The sequence below is a fragment of the Phalangium opilio genome, unplaced genomic scaffold (assembly GCF_054372755.1).
Source record: "Phalangium opilio isolate 3A_F unplaced genomic scaffold, DU_Popi_V2 ptg000024l_1, whole genome shotgun sequence".
NCBI classification, from domain to species: domain Eukaryota; kingdom Metazoa; phylum Arthropoda; class Arachnida; order Opiliones; family Phalangiidae; genus Phalangium; species Phalangium opilio.
In genome coordinates this window covers 9,158,616-9,173,183 of record NW_028324155.1, presented here as the reverse complement: position 1 = coordinate 9,173,183, position 14,568 = coordinate 9,158,616, and the positions used below count along the sequence as shown (strand labels likewise).

Below are 14,568 nucleotides of genomic sequence, written 5' to 3'. Positions count from 1 at the left end.
AGCTGGGGTATCTAACGTTGGTTTGTCTTTATCCGGGGGGGGACAATCCCCCGGGCGGGCGAGAAGTCGGAAATTAGAGAGTTTAAGCATCCCCTAAACGCGTACGTGTAGCTACCTTCCACAGTGCATTAGACCAATGCATTGTCAAAGGTGGCTACACGTACGCGTATAGGGGATGCTTAAACTCTCTATTACTACGCAAAAGCGAAAAACGGAAATTTGGGTAATGTGTCGAGGACTTAAAAGATTAGACGATTTTAAAAAACTGTCACCCGATATTTTGGGCAAATCGAATATAATTATTAATGAATCCCAATTTTCTCTCCAAACCAATATAGGTTAACGTGTTGGAAGAGTTTTGCTTATCAACTAAAAATCACTGTCCACCCGGTGATCCGGGACCTCCCGGAATTCCGGGTAAGTTTCCAAAAACACCCGAGTTAATATAATTATACCACGAATATTGAAAAGCGCATTTTCTATACGCAGGAAACCCTGGTTTGAAGGGTGGTAAAGGTGACAGGGGTGATCGTGGTATCCCTGGTGAACCTGGACCCAGAGGACCATCTGGTATACCGGGTTCTCAAGGTCCAGTTGGACCCAAAGGCGAAAGGGGCCCCCCTGGAATAGACGGAAGAGAAGGCTTACCCGGATATCCTGGTTTGGACGGTGTCCCCGGTAGAGACGGTATCAACGGCGTTCCCGGTAAAGACGGCATTCCAGGTACGCCCGGTTCACCCGGAAGAGCTGGAACCAATGGAACAAACGGTTAGTTCAGTTCAGTTATTCAAACCCGGCACAAAGTTAATACTGATCAAACTAATTATTAATATTAATTTAGGAATTCCTGGCGCTCAAGGACCTAGAGGTCTTCAAGGACCATCGGGATCGCCCGGACTCGCCGGTCCCAGAGGAAGAAAAGGTTTACCCGGAAAACCAGGGACCCCCGGTGAGTAAATAAATAAACAGATAATTTTTCTAAACTAATTACCATATTCTAATTAAAACTTTAATTAAGGCATACCTGGAATTAACGCCTGGAAAATTAACGGGACCCAAGTTTCAAAACTTTTAAGTAATTAATCTTAACCATATTGTTAAATTATTATCATTGAAACTAATTGAATTACATTTAATTTAACAGTACCACCGAGTATAGTAGACGTGGACTTGGAAACGACAACCGTCGTACAAGAAGGTGAGAACGTCAGGTTAGAATGTGCTACAGCTGGTTCACCCGAACCGGAAATTAGTTGGAGAAGAGAGGACTCCAGCCCCATAATAATGGGACCAACGCAAAGTAATTACTTCAAAACCATGTTTTTTTTTTTTTTTAACTTTTTCAATCAATATTTCTAATTATCAACCAACCTTATCCTAATTATAGTGAACACGCTCAAAGGAAGCCAAATAAACTTCAAAAAGGTTAGCCGTGACCAAATTGGTGTCTACATTTGCGTGGCTTCAAACGGAATACCGCCAAATGCCCACAAGAAAATAAGACTGGACGCTACATGTAATAATAATACAATTTTAAAAGCTGTCGCCGGGCATATGTTCAATTGAGTCCTTATTTCACAGTTCCACCTCTTATAAGGATTCATAACCAAATGGTGGGGACCCATAATGGTAGCCAAGCTATTCTAGAATGTTTCGTTGAAGCATCGCCCCCGGCCCTTAACTTCTGGGAGTACAGTGACGGACGTGAAATAGAAAACCGTGGTAAACACGAGATCTTACAAGAAGAGGAAAGCTACAGGACACACATGATCCTCAACATAACGAAAATTGAGCCGTCTGATTATGGCATGTACAAATGCGTCAGTAAGAACGAGAAGGGTAAAGCGTCGGGTGTCTTTACCGTCTTTGGTAATTGAGTACAACTCATCAATAAAGTAGGAAGAAAAACTAGCCTAAACTAATATAATAACCTTTCGTTCACAGAAATTGACCCAAAAATAAAAATGAAGGCAACCCCGAGTCCAGCCATATACGGTCAAGGTCCACCTCAAAGGCCTAACATCACTGAAACGGACTGTCCCAAATGTCCAACTACGTGCCCACCGACTCAACGTTGCATATCCGGTCGGCAAGACGGAATTAACGTTCAAAGTGTCGGTGGATTCACTCAAATCTCCCAATGGAAAAAGGGAATTCGACAAAGAGGTACTACTATTTTATTTACCATTAAAGTAAACTATACACTATCTAAATTAAATTGGGTTTTACAGACTGCGTCATCAACCAAATTGGCAAGCCGGTATTCGTTCGGTACACCGAAGCGGTTTACGGCACTTGGATGCAAGACGCCCATCCGGCCAACGCCGATATAGCCAAAAAGTATTGGATGACCAAAGAAAATGACGGACTACATTTATACGAGTTCCCGGATAAGAACGCTTTTCGTAAAAACGAAAGCTACGTGGTACACGATTTACCACACACCTTTACGGGAAATAGCCAAATAGTCTACAACGGTTCATTTTACTTCCATAGAAAGGTAAGGTACCGCGTATCTAAGCAACCTTTGAACCTATTTTTAACATTAATTTATTTCAACAGGAAACTAATCAACTAGTCCGGTACGATTTGACACGTAACATAACGAACTTCGTCAAGGTCGAGGACCTATCGTTTCATTCGGATTCGAGACTGTACCATTTACAGCACAACTACATGGACCTAGCCGCGGACGAGAATGGGTTATGGGTCATTTTCGGTGGTAACGAAACGAAAAACACGAAAATCATCAAATTCCATCCTTACTCGTTGGAAATCGAGTTCATGTGGAATCTAACCTTAAATCACCATAACGTCGGTGACATGTTCGTGACGTGCGGTGTATTGTACGCCATTCATAGCACGGTGGAACGCACGGCGCGGATTGATATCGCCTACGATCTCTTTTACGAGAAACCCATAGATGTTAAGTTAAATTTTACTAATCCTTTTAGAATGAATACCATGATAAGTTATAATCCGGCTAAAGAAGCCATTTTCACGTGGGATAATGGTAATCAATTAACCTATCCGGTCAAAGTTAACGAACTCGAAAAGGGTCAACCCGAAAATAACGGAGAAAATTCAGGAAATGACGATAACGATAATGATAATAAGAAGAAACGATAATTACGATTACGGTTAAACCTATTGCCAAGGCTTAGCGATTGACTTAAAAATTAATCAAGACAAAAAGTGATTAGTGTATCAGAGTGTATAATCCAGAAAGGAGGATCGGGTCAACTTCGATACGCCCTTTGACCCCTTGGGTGGATTTAGGGGCATGACAGTACCAACTTAACCGGCGTAAATTGTTTTGGGTACCGTTATTTTAACACTAAGGAATGCGCTTAAATCTTTACTAGCTTGGGAGTTGGACCAATATGTCGCGAATCGATGTAAAATGTATAAATAACATTTGATACCGTATTAAGCTTTGTTATATTGAACTCGTTGTCCACTTTAATTGAGTGGAACCCCCAAAAAGATTGACCACATTTTCATCTTATCAAATGACCGAATCCCCGAAATAATATCTTTGATGATTTATAATAAATAATAATATTATCATGTATCATATGTATGAAAAATATTTTTTGAGCAAATTTTTTGGCACAAAATTAAACTCATTCACGACCAAAACTTGCCTTAATTTCTTATTATTAATTATAAAAATTTTATTTACCGTTTTCCAGCGTAGATTACCAAGGGACACTTTCTTAAAATCTTAGGCCTTGGTCTCTGAAATTGAAATTATCGGCTAAGTACATTTACCTCTAGGACTAATTCTACCCAATTCCAACCTCTTAATTTAGCACCAAATAATTAAAAACATTCAACAATACCTTCTGCATCAGTTTTCAATTATTATTTCGTAATTTTTCACCAAAATTCTAACTAATTTCATTAAGAGCATCTACGTTTACTCGGGCAAATTCCAAAGCGCGCCGCGCGGGACTGGGAGTCGGGAGGTGTGACGCGGTCACGTGGCATACAACGAACCAATCATAATGTCGGGATTGGCGGCAAATTTTTGTCAGTCTCTGGAGTCTGGACAATATATTGAATTTCGAAATTATGCTTAAATTTTCGTAACTTCGTTATTTTTTAACCGATTTGCTTGAAATTTATTTCATTTTGAAGATAAAATTACAGCCATTTCAGATTAGCAATAAACATCCCCGTAATTTTATTAAATAATAAAGAAAATACAATACAATACAATACAATAAAATGTAATTTTCAAAGTTTATTGGTCTCTAATTAATAACTAAATTACAATTAAAAATAATTGAAGATATTTCAGCGTGACGCGCAGATTTGCATCAAGTATTCGGGATTCCTTCCACTTAGGAAAATTAATTCCTCTTTCCCAAGATCAGTTCTTCCTAAAAAAAAAATTACATAAAAAATCCATTCACAAATACTTTTATTACAAAGTTGCAAAAACGCAAATAATTGCAGTTTACCTTCTTCCTTTTGAATAAAATTGCGATCAATATAATAATCAAGACAGCTGAGAGCTTCTTTTCTACTATAATTATCAACTTTGAGTGGAACAAAAGGCTCCAATAGCTCAAAACCCTTTTTGCCTAATAATGCTCTCGGAGTGCTCAATTTTCTCAATTCTGGATTGGGTGGAGCTGAAGGACAAACTGTACAAACTACAGCTCCATTATTCTAAACAAAAAAAATAATTAAATTAAACCATAATCTCAATTATTATTCTTAATTTTAATTTTAATCAAATTACCCAATCATTATCAAGCATTTTTAAGAAAGCACGAACCAAAGTTAAATTTTCCGCTTTGATTAGAGTTTTATCAGCATATTTAACTTGAGTATCGGAAAACATGGCATTAGCTCCGTCAATCGCTACTAATAACTTAAATCTTCAAATTAAATTAAATTAAATTCAATTAATTATATTAAAAATTAAAAAGGGAAATTAAAATTTAATAATTTCATCTAATTTACTTTCCAGATTTTGATTGTTCTTTTAATTCTTTCACAATAACAGCAACACAATCTGAAGCGTGTTTTCCTCTATTAATTCCCTATGTATGAAATTAATTATATTTAATTAAAATAGTTAAATTTAACTAAAATAATTAAATTTAATTAAAATAATTAAATTTAATTAAAATAGTTAAATTTAACTAAAATAATTAAATTTAATTAAAATAGTTAATTTAACTAAAATAATTAAATTTAATTAAAATAGTTAATTTAACTAAAATAATTAAATTTAATTAAAATAGTTGAATTTAACTAAAATAATTAAATTTAATTAAAATAGTTGAATTTAACTAAAATAATTAAATTTAATTAAAATAGTTGAATTTAACTAAAATAATTAAATTTAATTAAAATAGTTGAATTTAACTAAAATAATTAAATTTAATTAAAATAGTTGAATTTAACTAAAATAATTAAATTTAATTAAAATAGTTGAATTTAACTAAAATAATTAAATTTAATTAAAATAATTTATTTACATGTTCGACAATGCTTAGAAGGGAATCCCCAATTTGGGTTGTTTCTCTTTTACTCCAAATATATTCTGAATTTGATTTTAAATCTAATTTTTTAAGTAATTCCCCATTTTGAGATTGAAAATGTTGCAACCAAGTTACAGCATCGATGGGATGATCAATTCTATCAACGTTTCTGGTGGATGGACTTAATTCCTTATATCGTCTTGTCCATAAAGGAACTACAATCATTTTTTTATAATAATAACAATTATTCTTCAAAATTCATCGATTAATTATTATAATCCACCTTATTCCCTTTCACTGGAAGTTAGGCTTAGCTCGGGATTCATGGGGGTGAGTAGCGGGAAGAAATTGGTCTGTCGTCTGCTACAATACATATTTTTGGCTTATGTAGCAGACGACAGACCAATTTCTTCCCATTACTCACCCCCATGAATCCCGAGCTAAGCCAAAACTTCCCGCGAAAGGGAATAAGGTGGATTGATATTAATTAATTACCCCAAGGAACGTGTAAAATTAGCCAATTATTAACTGAAGCATAATGAACAATATGAGCTAAAATCATTGTTTTCCCAACACCTCTTTCTCCATCTTTATATTAATGATTAATTTAATTTAATTTAATTTAATTAACAACAAACGTGATTTTAATTTCCTTATAATATTTTAAAGCTTACATAAGACATATCTGTTGACTGGTTTAGAATAATCAGCATTATTTAAATAGTCAATCAATTCTAACGTAACAGGTCTAACCATTAGACATGTTTCATTAAATGTGGTTATCTAATAGATTAATTTAATTTAAGTTTTAAATTATTCATTTTTAACTTATTATCAGTTAAATTTAAATAAAATACCTGTTCCCTAAAGCTGAAGGAAAAACCTCCATAGTGAAAAAGACGTTTTTTTACTTCAGGTTCAAGAGTGTAAAACTTGGCTTCTTGTTCCATGCTATGATTGGTCTACCAATGAAAGGGAAATGGAATAAAATTTATTATATTACAGTAAATGGGGCCTAATTATAATAATTATTAATTACAGGGTTGCTTTCGATGGATTTGAAAGGTTTAAACTCTGTTTTAGGAAGAGATTCTTCAGAGTTCGAGTTCAGAGGAGAATTTTGACTTTCTAATGTTGATGTTGAACGAATGATGGATAAATTGCTTCGACATTTAGATAAGTTTGTCAAACGCGAAGAAAAGTGTCTCGCGATGTTCATTTTTAATTGGCGAATCAACAGACTTAATTATAATAATTGTTTAAATACAAAGTCTTTCTTACGTTAAAATGTTTCTTCTACACGTTCATAGCAGAACACACTGGAGGTCTGAAGCCAAGACACTTCGGTGTACCATGGAGAAATATTTAAGGAGACATAAAACTACTCCATGGTATTTGACAATGAAAACGACCAAAACACGTTTTTCTAACTTATTGCTTAAATCATAGATAATAAACACAAGGATCGGAAGGTATGCCTTCCGTAGTGCATCTCTCTTTGCCGCGCTTGTGCGGGGGGCCGCACGCCAAACTTCTGCAGTTGACTTCCGCTTATGCGCAGACGAGGTCTGCCTGCTCGTTTTTCGCTTCGCCCCGTGGCACCCTTAATCTAAACCGAGGCTTAGGATGTTTTCAATAATTATTGAAAATACTTAAGTTTAACCTGACCTTTAAGGGCTATCCTTCTTTTGTTTCTAGTAAGTAGTTTATAGTCAGTTAAAGCCATAGTGCCAAGATATGCTCATATGATACTATAAGATGAAAACCGATAGGTCTAAAAACTTTAAAGAATGCACGTGGGGAAATTTGTTTTTCCACACGTGCATTATTTATCCATGATTCTACGCTGCACGCATGTGCTGGTTTCCGGAAGTAGAACCTACCCAGTTTGTACAAAGCGGGGCAAGCTCTGCCCCGACCTTCTGATCCTGGTGTTTATTATCTATGCTTAAATAAAATTATATTATTTACAGTTTCCGATGTTCGCAAAAAAGCCTCTCTTCTGGCTTCACGACCAGCCGTCATTAAAATATAAATAGTTCAGATAAAATATGCTTACGTCCTAAGGTTATGATATTTTAAACAAATAAACAATGACTGTTCCCGCGTCTAGCGATATTAAAAAAACTTTCGTGCACGGTGAAGGCGCGAACTTTGAAATGAGAGAATTAGGCTTAACAACGCACGAGCTAAAACCAGCGCATGCGCCCGGGCAGGCCTCGGAGGGGGGGAGGGGGTAACGAGTCCTTTTAAATTTTAAAAAGCTTTTTAATTTTTGAAAACGGATTTTGGTCAAAAATGAACGTTTTAAAAGTAAATCGTTTTTTCGACAATTGTTTTTATTTTGAGCTCCAATTTCCATTAAAGCGTGATGGGGGCTCTAATTCCATTTAGTTTTCTTATAATAATGAAAGTAAATTTGTCCCATAGTCAGGATGTCAACTTACCAAAAAAACACCCGGTTTTTACTTCTGTAATTGCCGTTTTCGTAAATAACCAGGGAAAATAATAATTCCTAAAGATCTTGAGTCATGAAAAAATCATCACATTAAAAATGAAATAAAATTTTAATACACTATTGACATATATATAATCTTTTTTGATTAAAAGTAAATTAAAACCCATAACATAAGTTAGGTTTCACTTTTTAAGATTTTAGGCCTAAAAAACCAATTCTTATTCTTTTAAGAGTTGGTACAAAAGAAAAAAAAAACTAGGTTTTTTTGCAGAGGATATGCAAATTAAGTTATATAAACAAAATTTGTTTGTTTGTTTGTTGAACTGGGGGTTGGTTACTCGAAAAAAGGGACTAGACTATTGAGCAAGGTAAAGTTACAAAAGTTATCTTTTTAAATTATAAGGTTTCAGGTGATTACAAATTCTTATTATTTAAATTACGTTTAGTTTCATATGAAAACTTCTAGTTAATGTAGGAAAAGGCCTAGTTACGTTAATTTTAATAGTAAATCACTTTTGTTGTTGAAAAAGTACAATTTTTTTTTTGTTTGGAAATTTGTTGTCACAGTAAAAAAATTGTTCACAGACTATACAATTATTAAGACAAACAATCCAAGTCATTGCAAGACTTTGACACCACAGAACTGTAAATAAAGAAGGGGACACTGGTCAGTTAGTTTTACTTAACTTGACCCTTTGCGCCATCAATTAACACCTACCTTTTTCTGGAGTTGGCCTTTCTGGCTAAATGCAATATGACCAATCCTTGTTTAATCTTCTTAAAGGCTGCGAGGGCTTGGGCGTGAGACATTCCTCTAAGAGGTTCTCCATTCAACATGAATAACTCGTCACCTTCTTTCAATTGTCCAGTTTCGGCTGCTTGACCAGTAGGGAAAATTGTTTTGACGAAAAAACCCATTTCTCCTTTGGGACTATCTTTTCCTCCAACTATGCTAAAACCCAAACTTTTCTTCCCTGGTCCTTTTTCAAATGTGACAACTAATAAACTAGAAGATTGGTGACTGTGTTTAGGTCTACGTGGTAATGTGCATAAACCATTTGCAGTAGCCTGTAAAACACCGAGTAATTAGTTAGTTTGAATAAATGAATACTTGAAGAATATCCCAAGGAGATGGACTTACTTCATTCTCTCCTTCTTTAGTGGTCCTACAAGGCAACAATTCTGGGTGAGAATGTCTGTTGGAGGAAGGTCGCGGTGGTCTGGAAGAATTGGAGTGTTGTTGTTCTTTTTTGGTTTGTGTTGAGGAGGATGTTTCATCTCCCGTTGTCGAGTTTTTACAAGTGTCAAAAACGGAGTCGGGAGAATCACTATTTGTTAAAGATATCCCAGATTCTCTAATCGGTTCGAGGCTTTGGGCTTCAAGTCGCGATATCTGTTTATACAAGGACAAGGACAACAATCATTAGAAAAAGGTTCAAAAGATAATTCAAGGCAAGTCATTACCTTTCGGGACACTAATAAATGCATAGTGTTGTTCTCAGGTGTTCTTAGTAATTGTTGAGCTTCTTCTTGTTCAACTCCTTGCAGTTGTCTTCCATTGATTACCAATAGTTCGTCACCTCTCTTTAGTCGCCCACACCTGAGGAAAGTAAATATTTGTCTTAATAACGCGAGTTAAGTAATAAAATTTATCAGGTACTTACATTTGGGCTGGTCCACCATCCTCAAAATCGGCGATGACATATCCAAGTACGCCTTTATCCGGATCATGATATCCTTTTATATACAATCCCAGTTCACCCGACGAGTCTTTATCCAAACACACGCTAAACACCTCAGTTGTCTTGGTAGCGAAACCGACAACAGGATCCGAAGGATGTCTTCGACGTCTGATTTTCAATTCCTCATCTCCAATTGACGATGTCCCACTATCGGAATCTAACCTCAACCTTCCGTTACATTCGCTTTTCGATCTGGGTCGAGGCGGTGTAATTGAAGGTGAATCCGATTCTAACATGGCTTCCCTGATGTCCGCGATGGTCGCTGAAGATGGTAACTTTCTTCGGGCATCGGCCGATGACTTAAATCCCGCTTTCCTCAAACGTAGTTGCATATTGAGATCGCCGCATAGAGGTGGGGCGCGATTTTCGTCGGTTGTACTGGAGGTTATGTCCAACGAAGAGACTGACATGGACATACCACGATTCTTGATAATTTTACTCTCCATTTCGCCAGCGTGGTTGAATAAATGCGGTGACTGAAATAAACTACTCCTGGGTCTTCCTCCACCCAAAGAAGTGGCGGAATTGATACTGTTCAATTTGTTACTGACATTATTTAAGTTGTTGTTTTCCGTAGAGGTTTTGTTGTTAGTCTTATCTTCGTTCGTCGACGATTTTTTCCATTTATTTCGCATAAACTTCCTGTCTAAAGTCCAGGCTTTGAACTGATTTAATTTCGAGGGCGATTCCATTTTAACGCTACTCGAATTAGAGGTGGTTCGCGTATTATTAGTTAACGAAATAGGACCGCTGTCTTCGCAAACGGACAACCGACTACGATGTTCGCTTTTGTTATCAGAATCGAGACTTAAATCCGTCGTCGTTTTACTTCGCGGAACAATATGAGATAAGACAGAGTTGCCACGTACCCTTAAAGACTTGCTTTCTGACGAAGCCGTCAGTTTCGACAGAAGGTTGGTAAACCTCTGCAAATTGCGTTCGGGTGTTTTCAAATCCGAATTGGTACTGGCGCTTTTAGAAGAAAAACTAGGCGGTAAGGACAATGGTGGTAAATCCGATAATGGTCCGGTACTTAAAGTAGTTGGTCTGGAAGGTACGGCGACGTTTTTGGTTCCCGAAGTATCTACCGCACTAGTTTTCGCGGCGCAAACATCGTTTAAACACTGATTAGTTACGTCTTCACCTCCGTTTTTGGTTCCGTCACTTTCGTATCCAGATTCGTCGGACCGATGATGAGTTGAACTAGCTAAACTTTCAGTATCTTCCGACGTGGTCACTTGACTACAAGGTCGACTGCTACCGCTAGCCGAGGAAGAATCCGAAATGGGCAATTCCTTTTTGGACAATTCGTCCAAATAAACTTCCTCTTCGAAAACTGTCCCGAGTTGCGATGACTTATTTGACTTGGTCGATCCTTGATCACTAATAGTTTCCTCAATAACGGTCAATTTAGAGGACGATGTCCGCGACCTATCCTCAACCGTTGTTACGGCGTTATCGCTCAAGTCCTCGCAACTTAAGGCCTTCGATGGTAAAGAGTATAAATCCGTTGTTTGTACGTCCTGCGTTAGGCTTAAACTTCTCGGGTAGCGACGGTCTTCCGGTAGTAAGGTTGACGCCGAGACACTTCTGTACATGGAATTAACCCTTCCCAAGTGACTCCAGCAATCCTCTTCGGGAACGCCGCGCGTCGTCTCGTCTCCGTTTATAGAAGAATCCTCTTCCTCGGTTTCCAACAAGCAATCGGCACTTTTTGAAGGCGTTAAGTTAGTCAGGTAGTTAGGACCACTGTCGTTGGTAAGAGTTGAAGTGGCTGACAAGGCGTCGTCGTTTAAACTGGCGCAGATATCTTCGGTGATAGCTAAAGAAGTCCTCCTCCTGGGCATCCAACTATTTTTCCAGGCTTCGTAACTGTCCGATTTCCGTCTTTCCTCCAAGGCCTCTATCCTTTTTTGACAGTCTAAACTGGCGGCTCCTGCCCACCTTGATAACTCGGTCTCTCTGGAGCTCGGTGAAGTTTCAGCGCGAAGTTTCTGTAGAGGAGAATAACTACCGCCTTTCTCTTCGTTTTCCGCATCTACCGGAAGTTGGAGGGGCGGATCGGGAGCCACGGAGTACTTGCGGGGACCCGCGTGCTTCCGGCCAATTCGTGGAAATGGGAAACCTATTTTAACAAAAAAGAAATAAAAGATTATAATTACTCATCTTTTTAAGTGACGTCATACGACGTAGTCAAAGTCGCGGGAGGCCTTAATTAAGACCCCCCTTACGGACGATGGTTGGGATAAAAATACCTCTAGCATTGTGACTTTATAAGGACTATAGTTTTAATTTACTAACTTCCCAGATACTTTGCGAGTGTCATTGTTGACGATGTATTACGCAATGGTTTAGAAACGTTCAAAACTTAATTTGCTCGGTTTACTGAACTTAATAGTAATTCCATGATATTTTGGAACATTTCTCAATATCGTAGACAAATTATTTCCAAAATAAATTAATCACGTTAGGTACACGTATAGTCTAGATAAAATTATCTTAAAAACGATAAAATTTAACATCTCCCGGCACGTTCTGAATTCCAATATCAAAGCCCAAAGGGTTGGGAATTCGTAATTTGAGATTAATATTAACGTTCGAAAGAAACGCGGGGTAAAACACTCGCCGTAAACGTTTAATAATCAAGAAGTAGGGGGAACTCGGTAAGGAATTTGATAAGATTAGTGTCCATTCCCTCGCGACGAGGACATTTTGAGGTTGGTTGAGAGTCGGGATGGATATCCATAGACACTAATGGACAGATAAGCCGAGGACCTCTCAGCTGATTATAGGGTAGTAGCTTTAGTTTTGGCACACCAAGAATAAACCAGTAATTTTCGTCGATAGGCCTAGTAGTATATCTCTTTCGAAGCTTTTGCCAACAAAACAAGTTTGATAAGTACAAGCATAATTGGTACGGATATCGTTAGATACTCGTACGAGTCTCGATACATCACTAACAGGGTCAAACTAGTAATGGTCCAATCGAGAAACGTTGGAAGGTAGGTAGGGTGAAAAATACCGACAAGCACGTTCCCAATACCTAATGAGGGCCAGGGGTCCAATTGGGATCAATTTATGGAAAGCTCGATTCCATCTTTCGCCCTTGATACTCGTGACGATCGGTGACTACGGTTGAGGATGCGCTGGCAGAGACAGTTCGTGATTATACGTCTAAGGGTACTTGGAAATTAACATTTCAGTCGAGATCTCAAGTCCCCCTAATTATAGCTTTAACTTTAAAAACTTTGAAGACAGTTTTTCTTTACCGCTAGTGGGTAGATATATTCCTACTGGTTTTACGGCTGGTAGCCTTTTTTTAAACAAGTACTCTCCAATGACCTCAGTTTGTTTATTTACTCTTAATCGTAGGAACAGGATAAAGTTAACCAACTAACCCTCCAAAAGCGAGATTGGATGAGAAAATTCTTAATTTCCAAATCCGAAAAACCAATAAAATGTGTAAATAAATCTCGACGGGATATATATATGGTATGATGTTACCCTGGCGACCTCTCGGTGCTGGTGGTGGTAATCGACTCCTCTATCTCTCTCATCTCCGGGTTCTTATTGGAAAGGTATTTATTCGTTCGGTCTCACAGAACCCTACCAGTACCGGCATAATGTTTAAATTAACTTAATTAACCCAACCAGCTTCATTTAAATACGGTGCGTGTGAGAAAAAAAATCAAAATTGGACCCCCAACAAACATTGCCACGTAACTCGAACGTTGTTGTATAAGATGTCCCGTATTGAGACTGGCTGGGAAGTCGGACACTTGCCTCATCATAACTAACGCGCGAACAATGAGGAATCAAGTTAAGATACCCACGTAATCTGTGGTCTAGTAGGAGGCAACCTAACCTAATTATCGTCACGTGAGGTTCAAAGGAGGTAAAAAGAAGTATCCTACACCACTACATTCATTACTCGCTACCATCAAATTTTGTTTTAAAACCCGGCCGCGCTGTCTAGTAGTTGAGTTCTTGGGAAGTCGTCGTAGTGGTTAGTTAGTTACCATATTTCATACTAAGACTAAGGTTATTTTTTCCCCTCCGTTTCTACTAAAAAACGTCTACGCCCTTGGTATGTATTTTTTAAACCTCCCTCTCTCTCTCTCTCTCCTGACTTTGAAAGTTTTGACGGGGTTCAGCTGTTAAAAAGATGGGGGGAACCATCAGGGAACCGGCCGTCTTAAAAAAAATGACTTAACATACCAACTAGAAACGTAAGAAAAGAAAAAAAAATCCATTTTAGTTTTGCCTGTTTTTTTTTAAATGGCCACAGCGACCTTGCGGCAACATTCCTGGCAAGGGGGTGAAGGAAAACGACCCCAGAATTGCAGCATAAATACACCCCTTTTTAAAGCTACCATAGTTACCAAGCGTTCATGGTGCGTGCAATTGACTACTAATTTGATCAGTTTGAACACTTGATTTTGCAGACTTCACGGCAATTTTTGTTCATTAGTAATTTGTCTTAAATTTAAGAATGATTTAACCCCCCCCCCCATAGACAATAATTCAAAGGTGATAAAAAAATCACACCATCAAAATGAGTGTTAAATAAAAACAAGTAACGAATTAACTTTAAATTAATGGACTTGAAAAAATTAAAAAAAAAATAAAAAAAACTCAAATCAATCATCCCCCGATTTAGAATTTGATTAAAAATCGAATCTAGAGATTGTGTAAGACGCGCGAAAAAGAGAGAAGAGAAAAAAGGGTGTGGTTTACAATTTTTTTTTTTTTTCTTTACGCGAGTCTGACACGCTTCGAATCCTTCCGAAATTCATCTTCATCCATTCTTTATCCCCGATCCCTCTCTCTGTTTTCTTTCGAATTATGATAAGAAGCGGTGAAGGGA

The 14,568-nt window shown here is 37.5% G+C and overlaps 3 protein-coding genes and 1 long non-coding RNA gene across 7 annotated transcripts in view; 1 reads left to right on the top strand and 3 right to left on the bottom strand.

The window, feature by feature from the left end:
* The window catches only part of LOC149692760 (uncharacterized), a 61,364-nt gene extending 57,733 nt beyond the window's left edge, over window positions 1-3,631 (top strand). The window contains exons 1-11 of one of the 2 annotated variants that reach the window (XM_089868631.1): window positions 128-223; window positions 339-417; window positions 490-768; window positions 842-949; window positions 1,019-1,075; window positions 1,145-1,300; window positions 1,388-1,516; window positions 1,582-1,869; window positions 1,945-2,166; window positions 2,232-2,500; window positions 2,563-3,631. In XM_089868631.1, coding sequence (XP_089724757.1) covers window positions 176-223; window positions 339-417; window positions 490-768; window positions 842-949; window positions 1,019-1,075; window positions 1,145-1,300; window positions 1,388-1,516; window positions 1,582-1,869; window positions 1,945-2,166; window positions 2,232-2,500; window positions 2,563-3,129 — 2,202 coding nt within the window. In that variant the 5' untranslated portion in view covers window positions 128-175 and the 3' untranslated portion in view covers window positions 3,130-3,631. Of the gene's footprint in view, window positions 1-127; window positions 224-338; window positions 418-489; window positions 769-841; window positions 950-1,018; window positions 1,076-1,144; window positions 1,301-1,387; window positions 1,517-1,581; window positions 1,870-1,944; window positions 2,167-2,231; window positions 2,501-2,562 lie in introns of those variants that run through there. The other variant, XM_089868630.1, reaches the window with a different exon arrangement.
* Window positions 649-4,019, bottom strand: LOC149692759 (uncharacterized). Its single transcript, XR_016382866.1, has 3 exons — window positions 3,846-4,019; window positions 3,686-3,741; window positions 649-747 (listed from the first exon to the last, which is right to left on the bottom strand). It is a non-coding gene; the product is annotated as an uncharacterized LOC149692759 (long non-coding RNA).
* Window positions 4,020-4,229: 210 nt separating this feature from the next.
* mRpS29 (mitochondrial ribosomal protein S29) lies at window positions 4,230-7,633 on the bottom strand. Its single transcript, XM_089868619.1, has 9 exons — window positions 6,541-7,633; window positions 6,359-6,463; window positions 6,176-6,284; window positions 5,997-6,089; window positions 5,499-5,716; window positions 4,978-5,057; window positions 4,754-4,892; window positions 4,470-4,680; window positions 4,230-4,388 (listed from the first exon to the last, which is right to left on the bottom strand). Exons 1-9 carry the CDS (start codon window positions 6,718-6,720, stop codon window positions 4,303-4,305), a joined length of 1,221 nt encoding a protein of 406 aa, XP_089724745.1. The 5' UTR covers window positions 6,721-7,633; the 3' UTR covers window positions 4,230-4,302.
* A 416-nt stretch (window positions 7,634-8,049) lies between these two features.
* Window positions 8,050-14,568, bottom strand: part of a (arc) — a 40,055-nt gene continuing 33,536 nt past the window's right edge. For all 3 annotated transcript variants that reach the window (XM_089868601.1, XM_089868603.1, XM_089868602.1), the window contains exons 3-7: window positions 9,624-11,826; window positions 9,424-9,559; window positions 9,101-9,352; window positions 8,678-9,027; window positions 8,050-8,602 (exon numbers count right to left, since the gene is read on the bottom strand). In XM_089868601.1, coding sequence (XP_089724727.1) covers window positions 8,557-8,602; window positions 8,678-9,027; window positions 9,101-9,352; window positions 9,424-9,559; window positions 9,624-11,826 — 2,987 coding nt within the window. In that variant the 3' untranslated portion in view covers window positions 8,050-8,556. The remainder of the gene's footprint in view (window positions 8,603-8,677; window positions 9,028-9,100; window positions 9,353-9,423; window positions 9,560-9,623; window positions 11,827-14,568) is intronic.